Source organism: Pituophis catenifer, unplaced genomic scaffold, assembly GCF_029215685.1.
Source record: "Pituophis catenifer annectens isolate HBS135680 unplaced genomic scaffold, rPitCat1.0.hap2 SCAF_1, whole genome shotgun sequence".
NCBI classification, from domain to species: Eukaryota; Metazoa; Chordata; class Lepidosauria; order Squamata; family Colubridae; genus Pituophis; species Pituophis catenifer.
The window spans coordinates 284302594-284322958 of NW_027256881.1; the positions used below are offsets into that span (position 1 = coordinate 284302594).

The window sequence follows — 20365 nt, forward strand, 5'->3', positions numbered from 1 at the left end:
TAGTCAGGAAATAATATAGATTGTTCTTATTTAACAACTGCTTATACAGTGATAATTTGCAACCAATCTTCAAATTTGAAAATCCCTGCAAGTCTATAAAGCAAAGAAAAGCTGAAGAAAGATCATAAGCACAGAAGTGCTTTCATTTAGCCAACCCCATTACTTAATCATTGCCAGCCCCAACTATGTTCACTAAATGAGGACTACTAGTAGCAGGAAGTTTTTAGCTACAATGCTATCAATGACCAATGATCAATTAGACTTCAAGACAGTCCTCTAATGTCACAATTATTCATCTTTATGCTCTAACCCAGGGGTGTCAAACTGGATTTCTTCGCGGGCCAGATTAGCATTGTTCTCGGCGGGATGAGACAGATACCTTCTGCAGCACCCTGCCAGCCCACACCTCGTGCCCTGTTTTGGCCGGCAGAGTGCTGCAGGAGGCCGTCCAGGCTAAAAACAGGGTGCTGGGGGGGCCGCCCCCCATCCCCATTTTGGCTGCCAGAGGCCTTTGTTACTTCCTGGCCAGCCCCGCAGGCCAGATTTAGACACCCTGTGGGCCAGATCCAGCCCATGGGCCTTGAGTTTGACACCCCTGCTCTAACCTCTAATGCAAAAGAAAAGGAAATCATTGAGTTTTATGGTCAAGTTCAAATTGATATTGATAAGAGATGAGAAAAACATCAATCTGATTAAGCTATCGAGCTTTCTGATACCTGAAACTATAAATTATTTGCAGGTCTAGTAATGAAACTCAATGAGCACAGTAAAAATGTGATAAGAAGATTAAAGAAGTACAGGTACAACAAGATCAACTATCAATGATAAAGGAACGAGTAATCAAACAATACTGTATACTACACTAGAACTTTGCAAAGTAACAATGATGGCATTAGAAAATGTATTTGCATGCTTCAGTGTGTCTTTTGTACAAAGAATCATGCAGAAAATAGTTCTTACTTGGTTGCACTACACAGGCTAAAGTTGGAATTTGAAGAAGCAGGGTAGAAAGATTACTGACACTTTTGAATATTGATTTGTAGAAGATTCAAAAATACCAAGATAGCCAATAATCCAATGAATCTCAGAATAAATCAAATGACTATTCTCTGTTGAGGAACAAATATAAAATCTTACACAATATTCTATTGTAAGCCACATAGCCACACATCTGGCAGGACCCAGATGGCTTTCTCTGGTGGCTCCTTCCCTTTGGAATATCATCTCCGCAGAGATTAGACCAGCCTCCACTTTGAAATTCTTTTGCAAGGCCCTGAAGACCTGGTTTGCCGAGCCTGTTGTAGGTTGCTACTGGTTTGCCCTGGATTGGGCGAACCGGTGGTGGCAGTGTGCGCCTATGAGCGAACCAGTAGCGACCGAAATTGAAACCCACTACTGGATGGAGCCCATCAAGTGGCTCGCTTGAGTGCTTGTCACCATGTGTGTGTGTGTGTGTTATTGTTTTATTCTTTTTATATTGGGTTTTTTATTGTTGTAGCCAGCCAGAGTCACTGAAAGCGAGTGAGTGAGTGATTAGTCATGTAACAATAGCAATAGCACTCAGACTTATATACCAACCCATGTTTTACAGCACTCTCTGGGCAGTTTATAATGTCAGCATATTGCCCCCAACAATCTGGGTCCTCATTTTACCAACCTTGGAATGATGGAAGTCTTGAGCTTGTCAGGATCGAACACCAGGCTGTGGGCAGAGTTAGCCTACAATACTGCATTCTAACCACTGTGCCACCAGGGCTCCTATAAATTCTCTAAATAAATAAAAATATGTGAGATAAGCAGCTAAATAAATTCAGTAAATAAAATGACCAAGCTCAAATTAACATGCTTTCAACACAACTACATGGAAGGAAGCACACAGTGGGGTACCACAAGGTTCTGTCTTAGGCCCAGTACTCTTAAACATCTTCATAAACCATTTAGATGAAAAGCTAGAAGGGGAATTCATTAAATTTGCAGACAAGACAAAGCTGGGGGGAATGGCCAACCCTTTTACGTTATAGGCTCAAGAAAGATCTTGACACACTTGAACACTGGGCTCTATCCAACAAAATGCAATTCAGTGGTGAGAAAAGTAAAGTTTTACATTTAGGCAAGAAAAAGCAAAGCACCTGACTCAACAGCAATAACTGTGAGAGGGAACTCATGATCACTTTTAAGTATGAGCCAGCAATGTGCTCCAGCTGTCAAAAAGGCTAATGCAGTCTTAAGCTGCATCAAGGGATAGTATCAAGATCATGTGAAGTGTTACTACTGCTTTATACTGCTTTGGTAAGCCCATATTTGGAATACTGTGTCCAGTTTTGATCACAATACAAAAAATGATGTTGAGACGCTCGAAAGAGTACAAAGAGCAATAAATATGATAAGGCAACTGGAGGCTAAAGCATATAATGAATGGTTGCAAGAATTGGGTATGCCTAGTCTAATAAAGAGAAGAACTAGGGATGACATGATAGCAGTCTATTAATATTTGAGAGGCTGTTACAGAGAACAGGGAGTCAACCTATTCTCCAAAGCACCTGAGGGCAGGGCAAGAAGTAACAGGTGGAAGCTTATTAAGGAGAGATCCAACCTAGAACTAAGGAGAAATTTCCTGTCAGTGAGAATAATTAATCAATGGACCAACTTGCCTGTTGAAGTTGTCAGTGCTCTATCCTAAGGTTTTAAAGAAAAGATTGGACAGCCCTTAGTCCTGGATGGTATAGTCAAGCCTCCTGCTTAAGCAGGGGGTTGGACTGAGACCTCCAGTGTCCCTTCCAATTCTCTTATTCTGTAATTCATTAAAACTAGCTCTGAGAAATCTATAATGTGAAAGATAGAAGGAAGAGTCAGCATCAAGGCAGATAAATTTGATTATAAAGGCAGTGGTTGCACTTGGGACCCAAGGGCCCCAGTTGCAGACCAAGCATCTTAGAGAAGGGTCTACCTCCTGACATCAATTTTATGGCACATCAGTAATTTGGCATTTATTCATCTTTCCTGTAATGATATACCCCTTATTAGTTTCAAGGCATATAATGATGACACATCCAAGGCAAAACCAGACAGCCAATTTGGTACTAGACTAGAAATTGGGATACTTTGAAGTATTAGTGCACCTTGGGCATGAAGCCAGCTAGGTGACTTTACTCCAGTCACTTTGTCTCTGCCCAGAAAAGGCAAAAGCAAATCACTTCTGAAAATGTTACCTAGAAAGCTGCAGGGACTTATCCAAGCAAATGCCAATACAGGTAATCCTCGACTAACGACCACAATTGGGCCCAAAATTTATGTTAACTGAGTTTTGTCCTATTTTACAACTTTTCTTGCCGCAGTTGTTAAGTGAATCCCTGCAGTTGATAAGTTAGTAACCCGGTTGTTAAGTGAATCTGGCTTCCCCATTGACTTCGCTTGTCAGGTGGTTGCAAAAAGTGATCACATGACCCTGGGACGCTGCGTCAGTTGCCAAGCATCTGAATTTTGATCACATGACCATGGGGATGCTACAAAGGTTGTAACTGAAAAACAGTCATGTCACTTTTTTCAGTGCCATTGTAACTTTGAACGGGCACTAAATGAACTGTTGTAAATCGAGGACTACCTGTAGTCAAGACTGACTTGAACACACCCAAAAAATCCCCAAAACTACTTTAGAGAGTCTCCGCTGGAATCCTTAAAATGAAAATAATATTGCAGTTTTTCCCAATTCTTTAAAAAACAAATCTTAATGCTGACTTGGAACACGCAGTCAGAAAAAATAAATTTAAAGCACAAAGGTGTGTTTTCCGACACATTTAAACTCTAAAGTAGCCATCTAGAGCCATTGGCAAGTGACAATGCTAGGAAAAAGGCCCGATTTTAACGTATCTGAAAGGGCGGTGAAGGTTTTTGAAGGTGTTCGTAAGCCTACTGTCCACATAACGGGGACTTAATTACCCTAATCAAAGTTGAGGCCTATCTGGGCCCGCAACTACTTTTTATGCCTAGCTAAGATTAGGAGAAACAATACGTCACTTCCAGGGAGCTCCCGTTGGAACAGCAGTCTCGCGACGCTTTCCTTGAGCTTCGCGCGAGAACTGCTAACTCACGCTAGTTTCTAGGAGCCGAAAGCACTCGGCAATTTCCGTCACTCTCAGACTCAACCAATCGAGTGATACGCGAATCGTTTCTGGATTACTTCTTTTGGGTTCTGTACGGGGACCGAGCACGGGATATGAATTTAAGGTCCTCATGAAAGTTGCGGCGAAGCCCATTGGGGAATGTCGGCGTGTCTCTGCTCAGAGCACTAGCTGCGGGTGCCGCTTTCGATTATTCTGGCCTGGCTATGGCGCCTCTCCTCCCCCCCGCCATGGCTCCCCGTGTCCCTGCTCCTCTCCTCTCAGTGAGCGAAAGTGGCCGCCGCCGCCGTCCCAGCGCCCGCAGCCGCCGCCTCCTTCTCAGCAGCAATAGCGCGGCCGCCATCTTGTCGAAGCAGAAGTCGAAGGCGCCGCGGCAGGACACAGGCAGCGCCAACGCAGCAAGGGGCGAGAGGCCGGGAGGGAAAAGCGGGGCGGACAACTCAAGACCTACTCTCGGCCTAAGCCGAGCTACGCACGCAGGTGAGGCGCCGTGATTCGCGGGCCCGGGGCAGGTGGCAGCAAAGCGGGGACCCGTTAGACCAGGCCGCGGGATCAGCCCCCGTCCGACCACTCCTTCACAGTCCCCCGGCAGGCGCCCCGGCGGCCGGGCCTACTCTTAAAGGGACAGGATGTTGCCTTGTGGGGGGGGGGGGGGGAGACAACCCGCCAGTGGGGAGGGTGCTGTACTCCGGGGGTCTCCCCTTCCCCCCTCCCCCAAAAGGCTTCTGCACGGCGAGGGAGGTTCCTCGGGCGATGCTTCGCTACCTTCTGGCCTCGGGCAGCATGCGGTGTGTGTGTGTGTGTGTGTTGGTCACACCCAGTCCACGGTCACACGTGCGCACCTTGCTTGCTCAAAGCCTGGCAGTCGAAAACGAGGAAGCTGCCCGGCCTGATCAGTGCCCTTGTCTTAAGTTACGCGATTTCTAGTTGTGGGAATACTTGGGAGAGAGAGACTCATGTTGGTATGTTGAATGAATCTGAGATCCAGGTACGGCCGTTTATCAAGGATAAAAATCCAAGAGCATGGAGTGTCAATGTGCATCTTTGTCACCTTAATCAGAAAAATCTGTGTGTGTATGTATGTGTGTGTGTGTACACGCGCGCGCACACACACACACATATCTATCTATCTATCTATCTATCTATCTATCTATCTATCTATCTATCATCTATCTATCTTAACCAAGATATATTTAAAAAGTGCTTCTTCATGGAATATATCACACCAATAAGATGATGCTTTAGTTTAGTGGCTTTTGGCATTGATTGTTGTGCCAAAGGTCTGATCTTTAATGTTATCCTACAAACTAATAGACCTTTAAAACCTTTAGCAATTTTTGCCTCTCGGAATTAGGCTTTGTATAATTTTTTTTTTTTAATTAAATGTACGAGTTGACTAAATGCTGCAGTAAAACATACAGCTCAGTAGAGGTGATCACTTTTTTAACCCCTTCTTGCATGCATGGTCTGCATATCAGATAAATTCTTGTGGTAAGTTGGCTTGAGTGTTTCTGATCTTTAAACAGATTTGAGATTGTGAAATGTTAAGGTACAATTAGTAAAGTTGCACTTGAGAAATTATTTGGAAAAAGGTGATTCGGAATGCCTGGAGTGCAAACTCAGCACTGTGAACTCAAAAAAAGATGTGGTTGCATCATAGAATTACAGAAAGGTACTCAAGTTTTTGTTCCCATGTTCTCCAAAGCACATTTTCTGAATTGTTTCCCAAGTCTTCCACAGATTTAATAAAATGTTTATTTGCTTTAATAAAATCCTTCATAATATTAAATCAATTTTATTTTGATTAAGCACTGAAGCACCTTATTCAGTGATGTTGAATTAGAAATGTTGTTTGGGATGTGATGTTTTATATGATAATTTTTAAAAAATCTGTGCGTAAGATGTATTTACTACCAGAGTGTTATTCCTTAACTAGATATTCTTCTACATGATTTGACATGTACATTGGTCATATATCAATGCATATTTATTTATTTTTATTATTTATATCCTGTCTTTATTATTTTTAGAGCTAATTCAAGACAGTGAACATAGCCAACACACTTTACTCCTATTTTCCCAAGAAAGCATACCAAACATTTGTGATTATGTCTAACTATCCAACTAACAAAACACTGGTGTTTTTTCCTCAAAACCTGAATGACTTTTGAGAATACTGAAAAGGAAATGCATTAATTCATTATTATGCTTGTTACTTTTCCAGTTATATATAAGGTTTTGGTTGAGTTATTCCTTTTTCAAATATGCTGTTTTGCCTTTTTTAATTTTTTGAATACCGGAGTTATTAGAGGTATGAAAAGCACAAGGGAAAATAATGTTTCTTAGAAACCCTTGTACACAACCAAGGGAGATGGGTGGCCTTTATAAATCATAAAATTTAATAAAAATAAAAATTAAATATTAATATTTTTATTCTGAACTCATAAAATGGTTAAATGTGAAAGAAATTGAGCTGTTTTTAAAAATACATCAAATAAAAAATTCTCTAACATAAAAGAGAAGTTGGCTTTTTAGAAATAGAGCTCCAATTTTTAGAAATTCATGAAGTTAAGAAAAAAAAGAATCTAAAATGTAGAAATGCCAGCATTTCATATGCAGAAAATGAGAGTGATTATACAACTTTTCTTTGTTGCAGAATGTGTTTTTAGAAGCTTTTTCCCTTTCTCAGTGTTCTAAAATTAATGTATTTCATGCAGAGTTTTATCATAACATTGATGGAGTTTTGTTTGCATTTTTAACTTTGCCTACCTGCTTCTATTAAACATCAAAAAATAAAAAGGTGACATATTACTCAGAATTCAACAACCATGCATATATTTTCATTTTTCCTAAATTTTCAGGTTCTTCCCCCAAATTCTTTTAGCAATATTATCATTTCTGGAAATTTTAAAAATCCATGATTGAACACAATTGAATGCATTTCTGATCATGTTAGGGTAGGAATTAGATGCTTTGCAGCATGCTGTTTGTTGAGGCTTGTAGTTTTCCTTTCCTGAACCTATGCTAGACTTAAAGTAGAAAGTCACATTGTCCAAATAATATTTTATATAAATTCTGTCAAAGTATTACAAGCTTTTGAATATTTTAGATATGGTGCTGACTGTAATCCATGATGTAACACTGGCCTGCCATGATGTCATCCAAAATATAAGTTGTACAGATAGTTTGTGATTCAGCATATTGCACAATCATGTTTTGTGCTGATATGTGGTGCCAACACCACTCATGATTTATAATTTAGCCTGTCATAAGAAAGTAGACAATTGAGTTCCCTGAGTAAAGTATGGTTGAGGTTTCTATGCATATAATCCTAGTGCAACTACAAATACAAATGGCCATATGCTGCTATGGGCCGTTGTCATTAGTGTAGTTAAAATGCTATATATACCTAGCAATAAAAGATAAACATACCTACTTTAATTAAAATTAGCAGCACTGACACATTTCCTTGGCAATACAATCAACTTAAAACAGTTACTGTAGCTTGATATTTTACCCAAAGCTATAATTTGCAATAAATCAGTCAATGTAAGATAATGATGGACTGTATTTGTAATGTCACCTATGTCTCCTCCTTCCTCCACCATAATATTCTCACCTGCAGCTTCAGAGATCCTGTTGGGTTCTTAATACAAGTACAATGTTAAGCATGCATGCACAGTAGCATTCTCTACAGGTGGTTCAAATATTTTTGGATTAAAAACATGAATCATTTATACAAATGATTGAAAAGTGGATGCGCAAAGCATAGAATTTCAATTAAAATAAATAATGATCTCTAGTGCTTACTTTAGAAGACAGAAATGCATTGGAGAAGAGTAGTTTTCAGTACATTGTAGGATATTGCTTATATTAAGATAGATGCTTTTTGTCAGGGATGGGAAGAGGAATTGCTTTTTGGAAGTTACAGTAAGCTCAAACAACAACTTTGTTACTTGCCTTCTTAGGTCAAAGAAAATGAATGTTGTTATATTTCCCATAACAATTGCTTATTTGTTTTATGTGTTTGGAACATGTTAATTAACTGCCAGAATGCAAAAATCCTATATTGACTATCAATTCTTTCCAGTGGGAAAAAAAAGAAGCAAATTTAATATGCCTTTAGAACCCAAGCCTTGTACTCTTAGGAAGAACCTTGTTTAACTAAGTTCTAACCCCATTATTTATCTGTAGTTGCTTGCCATTGTGCTTAGTTTCCTTCATCTTATTCAGCTATGACTGACACACTTATCTGACTTGTTCCAAATATGTTGATGACCTATGACATGTGCGCGTGCCCCCCCGCACATGCCCCGCACATGTGCGTGGGCCCATGCATGCGTGACAGATCCAAAGACCAGCTGGCCGGCAGGAGGCACACGCACATGCACAGCAGAGCTAAACTGGCACGACAGCTCACGTGCCATGAGAGGGGGTGCTGAATGCCACCTCTGGCACACGTGCCATAGGTTCACCATCATGGACCTATGAGAAGGCAGCAAAAATCAGAGCTTTCCATATTTCTTTGCTGTTACCTAGATTTTTGGATCAAATTTTGTGTCTCTAGTTTACACATCCTATGCCATAACATTGTTTTCTTTACTTTTGCTTAGGTTTAACATGTTAGTAAACCCACTCACTTATATCTAAAACCTGATTTTTGAGTTATAACATTAGATTACGTTAGATTAACGTGCCAATTATGATTTATTCGCTGTGCAAACCCAACTAGAAAGCGAGTATCTGGATTTATTTATTGTGCTAATGATTCGTTGGTATACAATTTACAGAATAAATTGCATTTTGCTGCATTTATTCAGCAAAATGCAATTTATTCCATAAACAGAAGTTAGCTGAAAACCAAACAAATTATATTATGGCCTAATATAACCAAGTCAGCCCATAGCAAGGGCATTCATGGGGAGAGTCAGCAAAATCTGATGGGAATTATGACTGCTATATTGATGTCTGGCCCTTTTGTATCTGTACTGAGGTCACATGCACATAAAAGGGATGGCAGCATGGAAACTTCCGGCCTGATATGGCTTCCATATTCTAATAGGGCTTTGATTGTGTACCATCTTCATTTTTCTGATTATCCATCTCTGTGTGCACAGTGATAGCTCCTAGTGTTTCAAAATTTCTCTTTACAAAAACATTTTTAGCATACATTTCAGTTTGTTGTAGAAACAAAATTATGAAAGTTAACAGTTTTCAGTTCCTGCTGTGCCATGGCCAAGTCTGCTCAATTCTCTGAAACTTCAAGTTTTGGTGCATATATCTTATAGGTTTGGATTCTGCAGGATGAACGCCTCTTTATTGACAGTTATAGACAATAATTATCACACTGGTCCAGTTAGGGGTTATTAGATAGAGGTTTTTCAATTTCCCAGTCTAGGGGAAGTCCAAAGACACCTAGCCCCTTCCATGCCTAAGGAGGGACTAGCACCTGGGGGGACATGGCGCCTGCTTCAGCACCTTAACCACTATTTTTATGTTGTTCAGTCACTAAGTCGTGTTCGACTCTTCTTCATAGGGTGCCAGGACCGCCTCTACTGTACTGTAGTTTGCCCAAATTAATGTACATTGCATCGATGGCACTATCTAACTGTCTCATACTTTATCATCTCCTTCTCCTTTTGTCTTCAATCTTTCCCAACATCAGGGTCTTTTTCAATGTCTCTTCTCATTAGTGGCAATAGTATTAGAGCTTCAGCTTTAGTGTCTATCCTTCCAAGGAACTGTCAGGGTTTATTTCCTTTAGGATTGATTGTCCTTGTAGTCCCAAGGGACACCACACTTCAAAAGCATTAGTTCTTAGCCGCTCATCCTTTCTTATGATCCAACTCTCACATCCATACATTACTACTTGGAAAACCATAGCTTTGACTCTACAGATCTTTGACAGCAAGGTGATGTCTCTGCTTTTTAATATGCTGTCTAGGTTTGCTATAACTTTTCCCCCCAAGGACCAAATTTTAATTTCATGGTGGTTGCAGTCACCATCTGTAGTGAGCTTGGAGCCCAAGAAAATAAAATCTGTCACTGCTTCCATTTCTTCTTCTATTTGCCAAGAAGTGACGAGACCAGATGCCCTGATCCTAGTTTCTTTACTATCGAGTTTCAAGCCAACTTTTGTATTCTTCTCTTTTACTTTCATGAAGAGATATTGTTTGCATTTTTGAGGTTGTTGATATTTCTCCCAGCAATCTTAATTCTCAGGAGCTAGCATTCAGCTAGCATTTCACATTATGTACTCTGTATATAACCTAAATAAGCAGGGTGACAATATATATAGCCTTGTCGTATTCCTTTCCTATTTTGAACCAATCAGTTGTTCCATGTCCAGTTCTACTAACTGTTGCTTCTTGACCTGCATGCTGGTTCCTCAGGAGATAGGTAAGGTGGTCTGGTACTCCCATCTCTTTAAGAACTTGCCATAGTTATTGTGATCTACATAGTCAAAGGCTTTAGCGTTTTTTTTCTGGAGCTCCGTTGTTTTCTTCATAATCTAGTAAATTTTGACAATTTGACCTTTGCCTCTTCGAAACTCACTATACTATACTGGCTCTCATATAGGCATAGAAAGGACAAGCTGATTATCTGTAGTCTGGGGTGATGATCTCTCTTTGTTGGTAGGCCATTTTCTTTTCATTAATGACAGCATCAAGAAACTTCCAAAGAGCCTTTGGTTTCCATAGGATTCTATTGGAAAATCACGTCCCTTGTTCAACTGTGAGAGATAGAGGAATAGTTTTATACGCATTCTGTTATTTGCTACCAGTACAGGTGGTCCTTGCTTAATGGCGCTCATTGGGACTTCAGTCATTAGTCAAAAAACAATGTGTCTACACTGCTTAGCAATTGCACTTCTAACAGTCCAGATTGCTGCTGTTAAGTGAGCATCTCACCTGATTGTGAGTTGTGACTTTTTTCTAGCTTCCCTATTAATTTTGCTTATGGGAAGCCAGCAGGAAAAGTCACAAATTGTGATTACATGACTGAGGGGAGGCTGCAACATAATCATGAGCCAAGCACTTGTTGTAGTTATGTGACCGTGGATGTCCTGCAACAGTTCTAAGCACAAGGACTGGTTGTAACTACTATTCATCATAGGTTTGAACAGTTGTTGAATGAGAACTATCTGTATGTTACATTCGATATATGTAAAATTGTTAGCATGTTTAGAGTAGTTTGCAATTTGACTAATATGTACAATAACATGTATTTAAGGAAATGTCATACAACGTACATATTAAAGTAAAGTATGCATAGAAATTCACTATACTTTGAAAAAAATGTTGGTAAAAATACAATATATATCATGTAAAATGCAGTATATATCATGAGAGAAGAAAAAAGAAATAGAAGAAATCATTTTGAAAACAAAATGGACAGATTTGCCTTTTCTTTGTATTAAGAGAAGCTATCACAGAATGGCCTACAATTCAGTAAAAAATCATAAAATGTGAAATAAATTTGTCATATGCCAAAATCCATCTTTATATTTCCTGAAATGTTTTCTTAAAAAAATAATATTTTTACATATCCTGTCCATGCTTTGGCATGACATATTTCAGGTAGTCCTCAACAACCACAATTGAGCCCAAAATTTATGTTGCTAAGTGAGAAATTTGTTAAGTGAGTTTTGCTCTATTTTACAATTTTTCTTGTCACATTTGTTAACTGAATCACTGAAGTATTTAAATTAGTAATATGGTTGTTAAGTGACTCTAGTTTCCCCATTGACTTTGCTTGTCAGAAGGTTGCAAAAGGGGATCACAGCAGCCTACAACACTGCAACCGTCATAAATGTGAGTCAGTTGTCAAGCATTCAAATATAAATCATGTGACTATGGGGATGCTGCAATGGTCATACCTGTGAAAAATGATAAGTCACTGTTCTCAGTGCAGTTGTAACTTCAAAGGTCAGTAAATGAACTGTTGTAAGTCAAGGACTACCTGTATTCTGATAAACATTTTTGAGATTCCCCAAAGATACCAAATTTTTTTCAGGGAAGATTTAATTTGAACAGATTTATTATATTCTATCATACCGTTCACTGTTCAGTTAATTGTCTGGTTGTGTTTTTGTTTTACTAAATTCAGTTGGTTAGGAAAAAAAACCAAAATTAATATTTTTAGACATGCACATTGGGTCTGTTTGCCTCAATGTTTGATGATGAGATAAGTTTTATTTGGTTACCATCCAACAGAGTGGAATATTATAGACTAACATTTGTTTTCTATGCATATACTCAGTCTCTTATAACTACTGTATTTTTCGGAGTATAAGACCTTTTTTTAGTGAGGAAAAAGAAGAAAAAGAAATCTCCCTCTGCCTCTGAGCAATTTTGCCTAGTTACAGCAAACAGCCTGCTTTACTTTCATTTTCGTTTTCAGCATAGCTTGATTAGCACAAGGGGAAAAAAATCTGCTCCAGCAATTTACCTCATTGAGCAAGCAGCAGAGACCTGTGCAAAACAGCTGAGAGCAAATCAGCTGAGAGTCAGGAGGCCGATCCAATCAACTTGTGCTAATTAGGCTGTGCTGAAGCTGAAAGGAGCTGTTTTTTCTTGCTGTTTGCTTGCAAGGAGGTAACTGCTGCGAGGCAGAGGCCAAAGGGTGGGGGCCAGTGGGTGGGCAGGGCTACATTCGGTGTATAAGATGCACCTAAATTCTCACCCCTTTTTAGGTGGGAAAAAGGTGCGTCGTATACTCTGAAAAATACGGTATTCGTTTTCATGTATATGTCCTTCTTGTCATTAGCCATTGCAACTGGATTCAGAAATTTGCTTGAGGTCCATATCAAGATAATGCTGTCAATGGCATAAGAAAGAGTGAGAATATAGGAAAGTTTTTAGAAATTTATTTGGACCAGGATTAGAACACAATTCCATTAAAGCAGAGATTTGTTTGTTGTGTTACTGGAAGCAAAAGATAAGCCTAAAATAGACAGGATGCAGCCACTGCATAGGGTGATATACAAAACACACTATACATTTAATCAATATGGCAAACAATTTTATGGGATTATGATTTGTGTATTAACAAGGATATACAAATAATTGGATAGTAACAATTTTTCTTTGGTAATATACATATGGGGAGGATGTAATTTACTTGCCAATTCCAGCATCATCTCCATATTTTCTCTTCAGGTGGAATTAACTTTATGTAGAATAACACTGCAATTCTGCAACTTCTGATTTCTTAACTATATTCTTCTTTGGGCTTGCCATGTATGAAATGTGATGTAGGAAAAGGATGCATTTTCTCCAGCCACTGAAAAAAAAAAGATCCAGAAAATAGGTATGATGTGTTAAACTGCTACATTTTGTTTCAAAACAGCTGTGCGTTAGGAGACATCTTTGCATGAAGAGAGACTTGTTCTATGGCCTCAGAGCTGGGTTCAGGAGAGGATGGCAACTGCACGGAGCTGGCAACACCTCTCTATTTGCGGTATTTGGAGAAAGCTCTGCGATTGGATCACTTTTTGCGACAGACTTCTGCCATCTTCAATAGGACTGCATCCAGGTATCAAAACCATTTTGATGTGGACTTAAAAAACTAGTCATTTCATATTCCAAGTATCTTAATTCCTAACATTAGTTTCAGTAATGAAGGTGAATGAGCTCCATAAGGATAGGGACCTGCAGATAAATCAACAGATGTCAGCTTCAGATTTTAATATTTAGAAAGGAGCAGAATGTATACCCCAATATCCACATGCATATCCTTGTACTGCTGTTAATGCTTTTAAAAGAATGGGAGATGTGACCAGAACTTATGTGTTTATTTTTCATGTAGTTCTGAAAGCATAAGAGTATTTAAAAATACACTAAGTTTGCCAAAGTCACTACTTGTTTTCTAATGTGAACTGGAAAATTTAAAATCATGGAAGAAGAAAAAAGACTTACAGAAAATGTTTGACCTCTGTCATTGCCAACAAAGGATATATAACACAGTATTGAGATGAACTTTTGATATTGACTAAATACTTATTTTCCACCATAATTTGCAAATAAATTCTTTCCAAATCAGACAATGTGATTGTCTGGATTTGTTTTCTCATTTTGTCTCTCATAGTTGAGGTCTACCTATAATGTCAATTACAGGCCTCTCTCATCTTTTTAAGTGGGAGAACTTGTACAATTGGTGGCTGACTAGATACTTTTTTGCCCCACTGTATATATTTATAAAATCATAATTGATTTTATCTTATTCAGACATCTAATACATTATATCCATCTAGGGTTAGAACAGTGGTCCCTAACCTTTAGTGGTCTGTGGACAGACAGCAGTGGGGGGAGGTAGTTTTGCACACACAAATGGAGCTTCACACACTTGCCCACCACTTGCAAGACCAGGTTCCCAATGGGCCTCAGACCGGTACTGGTGTGTGGACCGGGGGTTGGGGACCATTGGGTTAAAGTTTCAGACAAAAATTGGTTAATCCTGTCTGAGTATGGAAACTAAACAGAGTTGGGCATAGTTAGTATTGGGGATCACAGAGAATATCAGGGTTTTTAGGCTAGACTAAAGTTGAAAAAACATTCAGGAAGGTGTCAGTGGCAAACTACTCCATTTTATTGCCAAAATACCTTCAGTATATCAGTGTATCCACAAGATTAAAGTTAACATTACTTCCTTCTGGTGTTAGAGATGAGAAAAATGAAAGTTGCTCTGTAGCATAACTATTTTTTACAGCATTACTTCTCTTTTATTACGATAAATCTATATCTCTGTCTTTCTTATAGTGATGAAAGTGAGGATGGATTGGATGACAATCCTTTGCTTCCTCAGCCTGGGAGTCCCTTGATGCAAGTGAAAGAAGAGCCTGTAACCTCATTGCTTGGAGAACCTTCTGGAGCAGGAAGTTCAGGAATGTTAAACACACATTCACTCAATGGAGTGTTACAATCTGGTAAGAGTGTTTTAAAAATAATTTTAGTTTGCCTTTGATGATAATTATATGAGCTAGTCTTGCAGATCACTTGGATCCAGGAACAGTTGGGTTTGATTAATAATTCATCAAAAATGCGATGTGTTTATAGGCTAACAGACATAATCAGAAGATTCCTTTTTTTGTAGTTCAGATTACAAAATGATTCAGTGGTAATTCAATTTGGAGTAAATGCTTTCTCTATTGAAAGTATCTTTAAGTTGAACTGTTTGCACAATATAAGTGTTTTGATATGTTCTTTAAACAGAGCCAAAAACAGAAAAAGGGAGTCTATATAACTTTTCCAAATTGAAGAAAAGCAGAAAATGGCTAAAGGTGAGTTTTTTTATTACTGAAATCCAGATCTGTTCTTAGTGATCCTTCTGTTATGTTATTCTGATCTATCTGATAAACTTATAATCTATAAAAACTGCAACATTTTCTGAAAAAACCAAAAATGTCATTCCTCTTAACATTTTTTTAGTTTTCTAGAATTGATGCGTGCGGTAAAAGTTACAGGTTTTTAATCCTCCATTAATTAATTAATTCTTCCCATGTTCTCATGGTTTGAAATGCACAGCATCAAGTTTTGATATCTTAGCTTTCCTCAGAACTCCCTGCCCCCGGGTTTTCTGTTGTCCATTTCCTGGTTTTACTCTTCCATCTAATTGTATTCAGGCATGCTAAACCTAAGGTGAAAAATCCCCATTTTTCCTTCCCCTTTTGCTGATCTAACGGGTTTACCAAGCAGCAGTGAGATGGTCTATGGCAGTGTTATTCTTTCGGCTTTCTTGTTCCATATGCAGAAGTTAACAACGTAACTTGCTCCCTTTTATTTTCTGTTCCTTTCCCACTCCAGTCCAGATGATAGCAGCTCCTTCCAGCACTACTCAAAGCATAGCTATTAGCTGATTCTCTACAGTGTATTTGTAGTTTAAGTAAATGGGGGCTGGGGGTGGGCGAGTTTGAGGATGGGGAACATCTGCCCATAAGTTGTCCTCAAATTATGACCACAGTTGGGACCAGAATTTCTGTTGCTAAGCAAACCAATTATTAAGTGAATTGTACCCAGTTTTACAATCTTTTTTGCCATGGTTTTTAAGTGAATCACTGCAGTTGCTAAATGAATCATGCAGTCATTAAACTAATCCAGCTTCCCCCATTGACTTTGCTTGTCGGAAGCTGGCTGGGAAAGTCACAAATGGTGATCACATGAACCCAGAATGCTGGCAACCATTGTAAATATTTGCCGGTTACCAAGCATCTGAATTTTGATCATGTGACTATGGGCATGCTTATAAGTGTTGGGGCTGTCCACAAGTCACTCTAAAAAGTAGCTTATGGTCGTTAAACGAATGGTTATAAGCTGAGGACTACCTGTATAGGGTAGATCTGTCAAGAGTTTACCAACAATGTATGTCAATGCAAACTTGTAGAAAAAACATTGGGCTACTCTTCTTTCATTGTGGCCAGAAAGAAGACTATATTTTTGTAATGTGTCATTGGACCAGAAGTGTGGATTATCACTAAATTTAATTTCAATAAGTGAACTTCACAGTCCACTTTGCCTGAGCATATAGAACAGGTCACTGTTGAAACATTGCAAGGAAATTTCCCACTCGCTACTGATAACATTAGAAACGTGATGCCTAAGGCTAAAGTGGAGGTCACCTGGCAGTGATTTTGAGAAAATGTATACATGAAAGCAGTAAAAGAGGAAATCAGAAATGCTATGGATGCATCAATCACTGAAGCAGACTCAAAAGATTCCATGATGGTTAATATTGTGGTGGAGGAAGAAACAGTAGGAAATGCTAAACAGTGAAACTGTTCTATGTGTGTAAATGTTGTTAGGTTTTTTTCCCCCTTTTTCAGAAGCTTTAATCCCATTGGCCTTTTTCAGAAATTCTTATTTCCTGTTCTGGTCATTTTGTTCACTGTTGTTGAATTGAAATTATCTCATTGGCAGAGCATTCTTCTGAGTGATGACTCCAGTGACAGTGAATCAGTAACTGATGAAGATGGGGAAGGAGAAGAATTCACTCTTTCAAGAGAAGAACTTCACAATATGCTGCGATTGCACAAGTACAAAAAACTGCATCAAAATAAATACAGCAAAGATAAAGAGGTAAAAAAAGTTAGAAAGAAATTCATCAATTGCAAACTATAATGGAGAATAGATCAAATTGGCTGTTCTGCTTATGTAGTGTACATATATTCTTATATACCACACTTTCTCTAAGATGCTCAAGGTAGCATAAATGGGGTTATCCCACATTTTAATCCTCCTAGCAATCTTGTGTAGTAGGTTGGGTTGACAGGGTGACTGGCCCAATATTATACAATAACTGGTTTCCTTTGTTACAAAAACCACTCTTTTCACTAGAAAGAGGCATTGGTATTACTTCCTTTCTATTTTTTTCCTCAGATTTTGTATTATACTGTACCATTTTAGAGCTAAGCGTATCATGTTAATATACTTGGTAATTGCCAAACATAAAAGCAATCTAAATTTGAAGTAACTTGAACTTTCTACCCAGCTATATTTCTTACTTAATTAGGCCTTAATTTTTAAAAAATAATTATTTTTATGTCTGCTTCAGTTACAGCAGTATCAGTATTACAGTGCAGGTTTGCTGTCTACATATGATCCTTATTATGAGCAACAGCGTCATCTCATAGGGCCGAAGAAAAAGAAGTTGAAAGAAGAAAAAAAATTAAAAGGTTCGTATTTATGCTAACTCTCTTTTCTGAGCATTGATTTGTATCATGTATTTATTTACTATCAGGCTGTGAAATTTTACTAGCTGTATATTCCTGTCTCCCTACTTCCATACTGTCTATAGATACTACTAGTACTGGGGATTCAAACCTGTTATCAATACCTTATTGAAACCTTGTACCTAAAGTGAAAAAGAACTTTCTAACGCTAGAGATTGAGTTGGACATACTAAATCACACTGAAGCTGATAAAAGATCCTCAGACCTAGTCTGGGCAAATGTATTATGCAGAACATAATGACGAATTCAGAGTGCTGTGGTGCAGTTTGCCCATTTGTCTGCCATTATAATTGCACACACTAGAAATCCAGTTATTGAAAAGTTAGAGAAAATGCTTTCACTATACACAGAACATGAGACAAGAAATAAAACATGCTTAAGTAAGTGTTCAAGAATAAGGGTCTAAAACTGAAACAGCATGTTTATCCATTACCACAAGACTCCCTTGTTCTAGTTCAGCATCTCGTATTATATGAGATTTTGGAGTATGTAATCCTAGCATAAAGTGAGGGAAGCCTGTATTAACTAACCTGAAAGTTACTGCTATACAGTGACTTAGTGCATTTTAGAAATAAATCATAAGAGTGATCTTTCTGGAACAGCTTTTTTCAGTCTGATATGCTTTCTCTGAAACTGTTTTATACTTCCTTTTTTGCCATATTGTAGATTTCATCCGCATCTATTAGAATTCAGTTTTATTCCTTTTTCTTTATTAACTATCTTCTCAAATATTTGAATAGCATTTCATTTAAAAGAGAAACTATAAATGACGGTGTTTTTGACATTTTGATATTGCTTATAGTCATCCTTTTTGAATGATTTAGTCTTTTTTTCCTCTGCAGATTTATAGAAAATTGAGAAATTAGTTGCTACTTTGAATTGGTTCCATTATTGGATGGAATACATTCATAGGCTGTGAGTTAATGCTATGAATTCAAATGATTATGGAAGCAAACTGATCATATTGTGTGCTGTCCTCTTCCAGCAAAATTGAAAAAGGTGAAAAAAAAGAAAAGAAGGGATGAAGACATTTCGTCTGAGGAGTCACCACGACGTCATCACCACCAGATCAAAGTTTTTGCCAAGTTTTCTCATGATACCCCTCCACCAGGGTCTAAGAAAAAGCATTTATCCATTGAACAATTAAATGCACGCCGGAGAAAAGTATGGCTGAGCATTGCTAAAAAGGAGCTGCCCAAGGTAGGCTCTGCAAACTAAAATGTACTACTAGTGGGAATACAGAAATCATATGAGGTAAAATTACATTCAGTGGCCAATTATATAAAATTATTTTTTTCCTTCAGTCTACGTGTTCTGCATACATAGGATGAAGTCTAGCAAACTGGTAGAAGGAAAAAGAGAGGAGGGCTATTTTATTATGATTTAAGTCAGCAGTCCCCAACCTTTGCAGCTAGACAGCCCAGTGGGGAACTGGGCCACGCAAGAGGCGGGCCCGCATGCAAGTGGCAGGCCGATGCACACATCACAACTTGCACAAACGGGCGGGTAGCATACACATACACAAGTGCCCACTGGCCTGCCACTCAAGCAAATTGAGTTGCGCATGTGCGTGCTCTAACCAGCTATTTGCGTGGCCCAATTCTGAATAGGCCGCGGCCTGGTAATAGAGTGGGGACCCCTGATTTATGTAACAAATTCAAATTAATATCATTGCATCTTTGAAGCAAGATTATCATTATATTTGATATTTCTAGTTGGTACTTTCAGTTCTATGAAAAAAATCATTGTTATAGTATGATATAATATTGTATCCTTTCCCCCCCTTTTTAGGCATACAAGCAAAAAGTCTCTGCCCGAAATTTATTCTTGAGTAATAGCAGAAAGGTATACTATGCAACATTTTGTACAGTACTGGGACTGAAATACATTGCTTTTTTTAAAAAAAATGTTGTTTTAATGTTAAGAGAATTTATATCTTGTCCTTCAGCTACAGTAAATTACCTATTTTTTGGTACTACTGGTAATGGTACAGTGATATATACCTCCAGGCAGAAGGAAAACATACTGCATTGATAGGGTCTAATATCAAGTTAGTTTGAATTGGATTGTGATTTTAAAAATGCAATTAAAATATTTTTAATCATCAGAATTTTAAAGATTAAAAATATTTTTATCAACTTAAAAATGAAAAATAATTACCAAGAAAGGCACTAAGAAAAAAGCATTTTGAATCGGGCTAGGAAGGAGAACAGCAGACAGTGAAGTTGGCTAAACAAGTGAGGGCTATCTGTAATTCTTTGAAAATTGAACAGAATGGGACCTGTTCCTTTGGAGCCTCAATAGTGAAAGATAAATTATACTGTCTTGTCTGGACTGAGTTTGGGGTTTTGACATACATCATGTTCATTATGTTACCCAGGCATGAATTCATTGGGAATCTGTATTTGCTGTGATTGTCTTTTTTAAATAGGAATAATATATTTGTACAGCTATGATACTTAGGTACTCATTTATTTGTACAACTATGGTACTCAGGTACTCATGGCTTTTCCCAATTTAA

At 38.2% G+C, this 20365-nt stretch overlaps 1 protein-coding gene across 3 annotated transcripts in view; it reads left to right on the forward strand.

The window, feature by feature from the left end:
* Positions 1-4397: 4397 nt before the first annotated feature.
* The window catches only part of INO80 (INO80 complex ATPase subunit), an 84047-nt gene continuing 68079 nt past the window's right edge, over positions 4398-20365 (forward strand). For 2 of the 3 annotated variants that reach the window (XM_070940004.1, XM_070940013.1), the window contains exons 1-8: positions 4398-4598; positions 13470-13655; positions 14879-15045; positions 15332-15399; positions 17033-17191; positions 17667-17787; positions 18830-19044; positions 19636-19689. In XM_070940004.1, coding sequence (XP_070796105.1) covers positions 13513-13655; positions 14879-15045; positions 15332-15399; positions 17033-17191; positions 17667-17787; positions 18830-19044; positions 19636-19689 — 927 coding nt within the window. In that variant the 5' untranslated portion in view covers positions 4398-4598; positions 13470-13512. Of the gene's footprint in view, positions 4599-13469; positions 13656-14878; positions 15046-15331; positions 15400-17032; positions 17192-17666; positions 17788-18829; positions 19045-19635; positions 19690-20365 lie in introns of those variants that run through there. The other variant, XM_070940021.1, reaches the window with a different exon arrangement.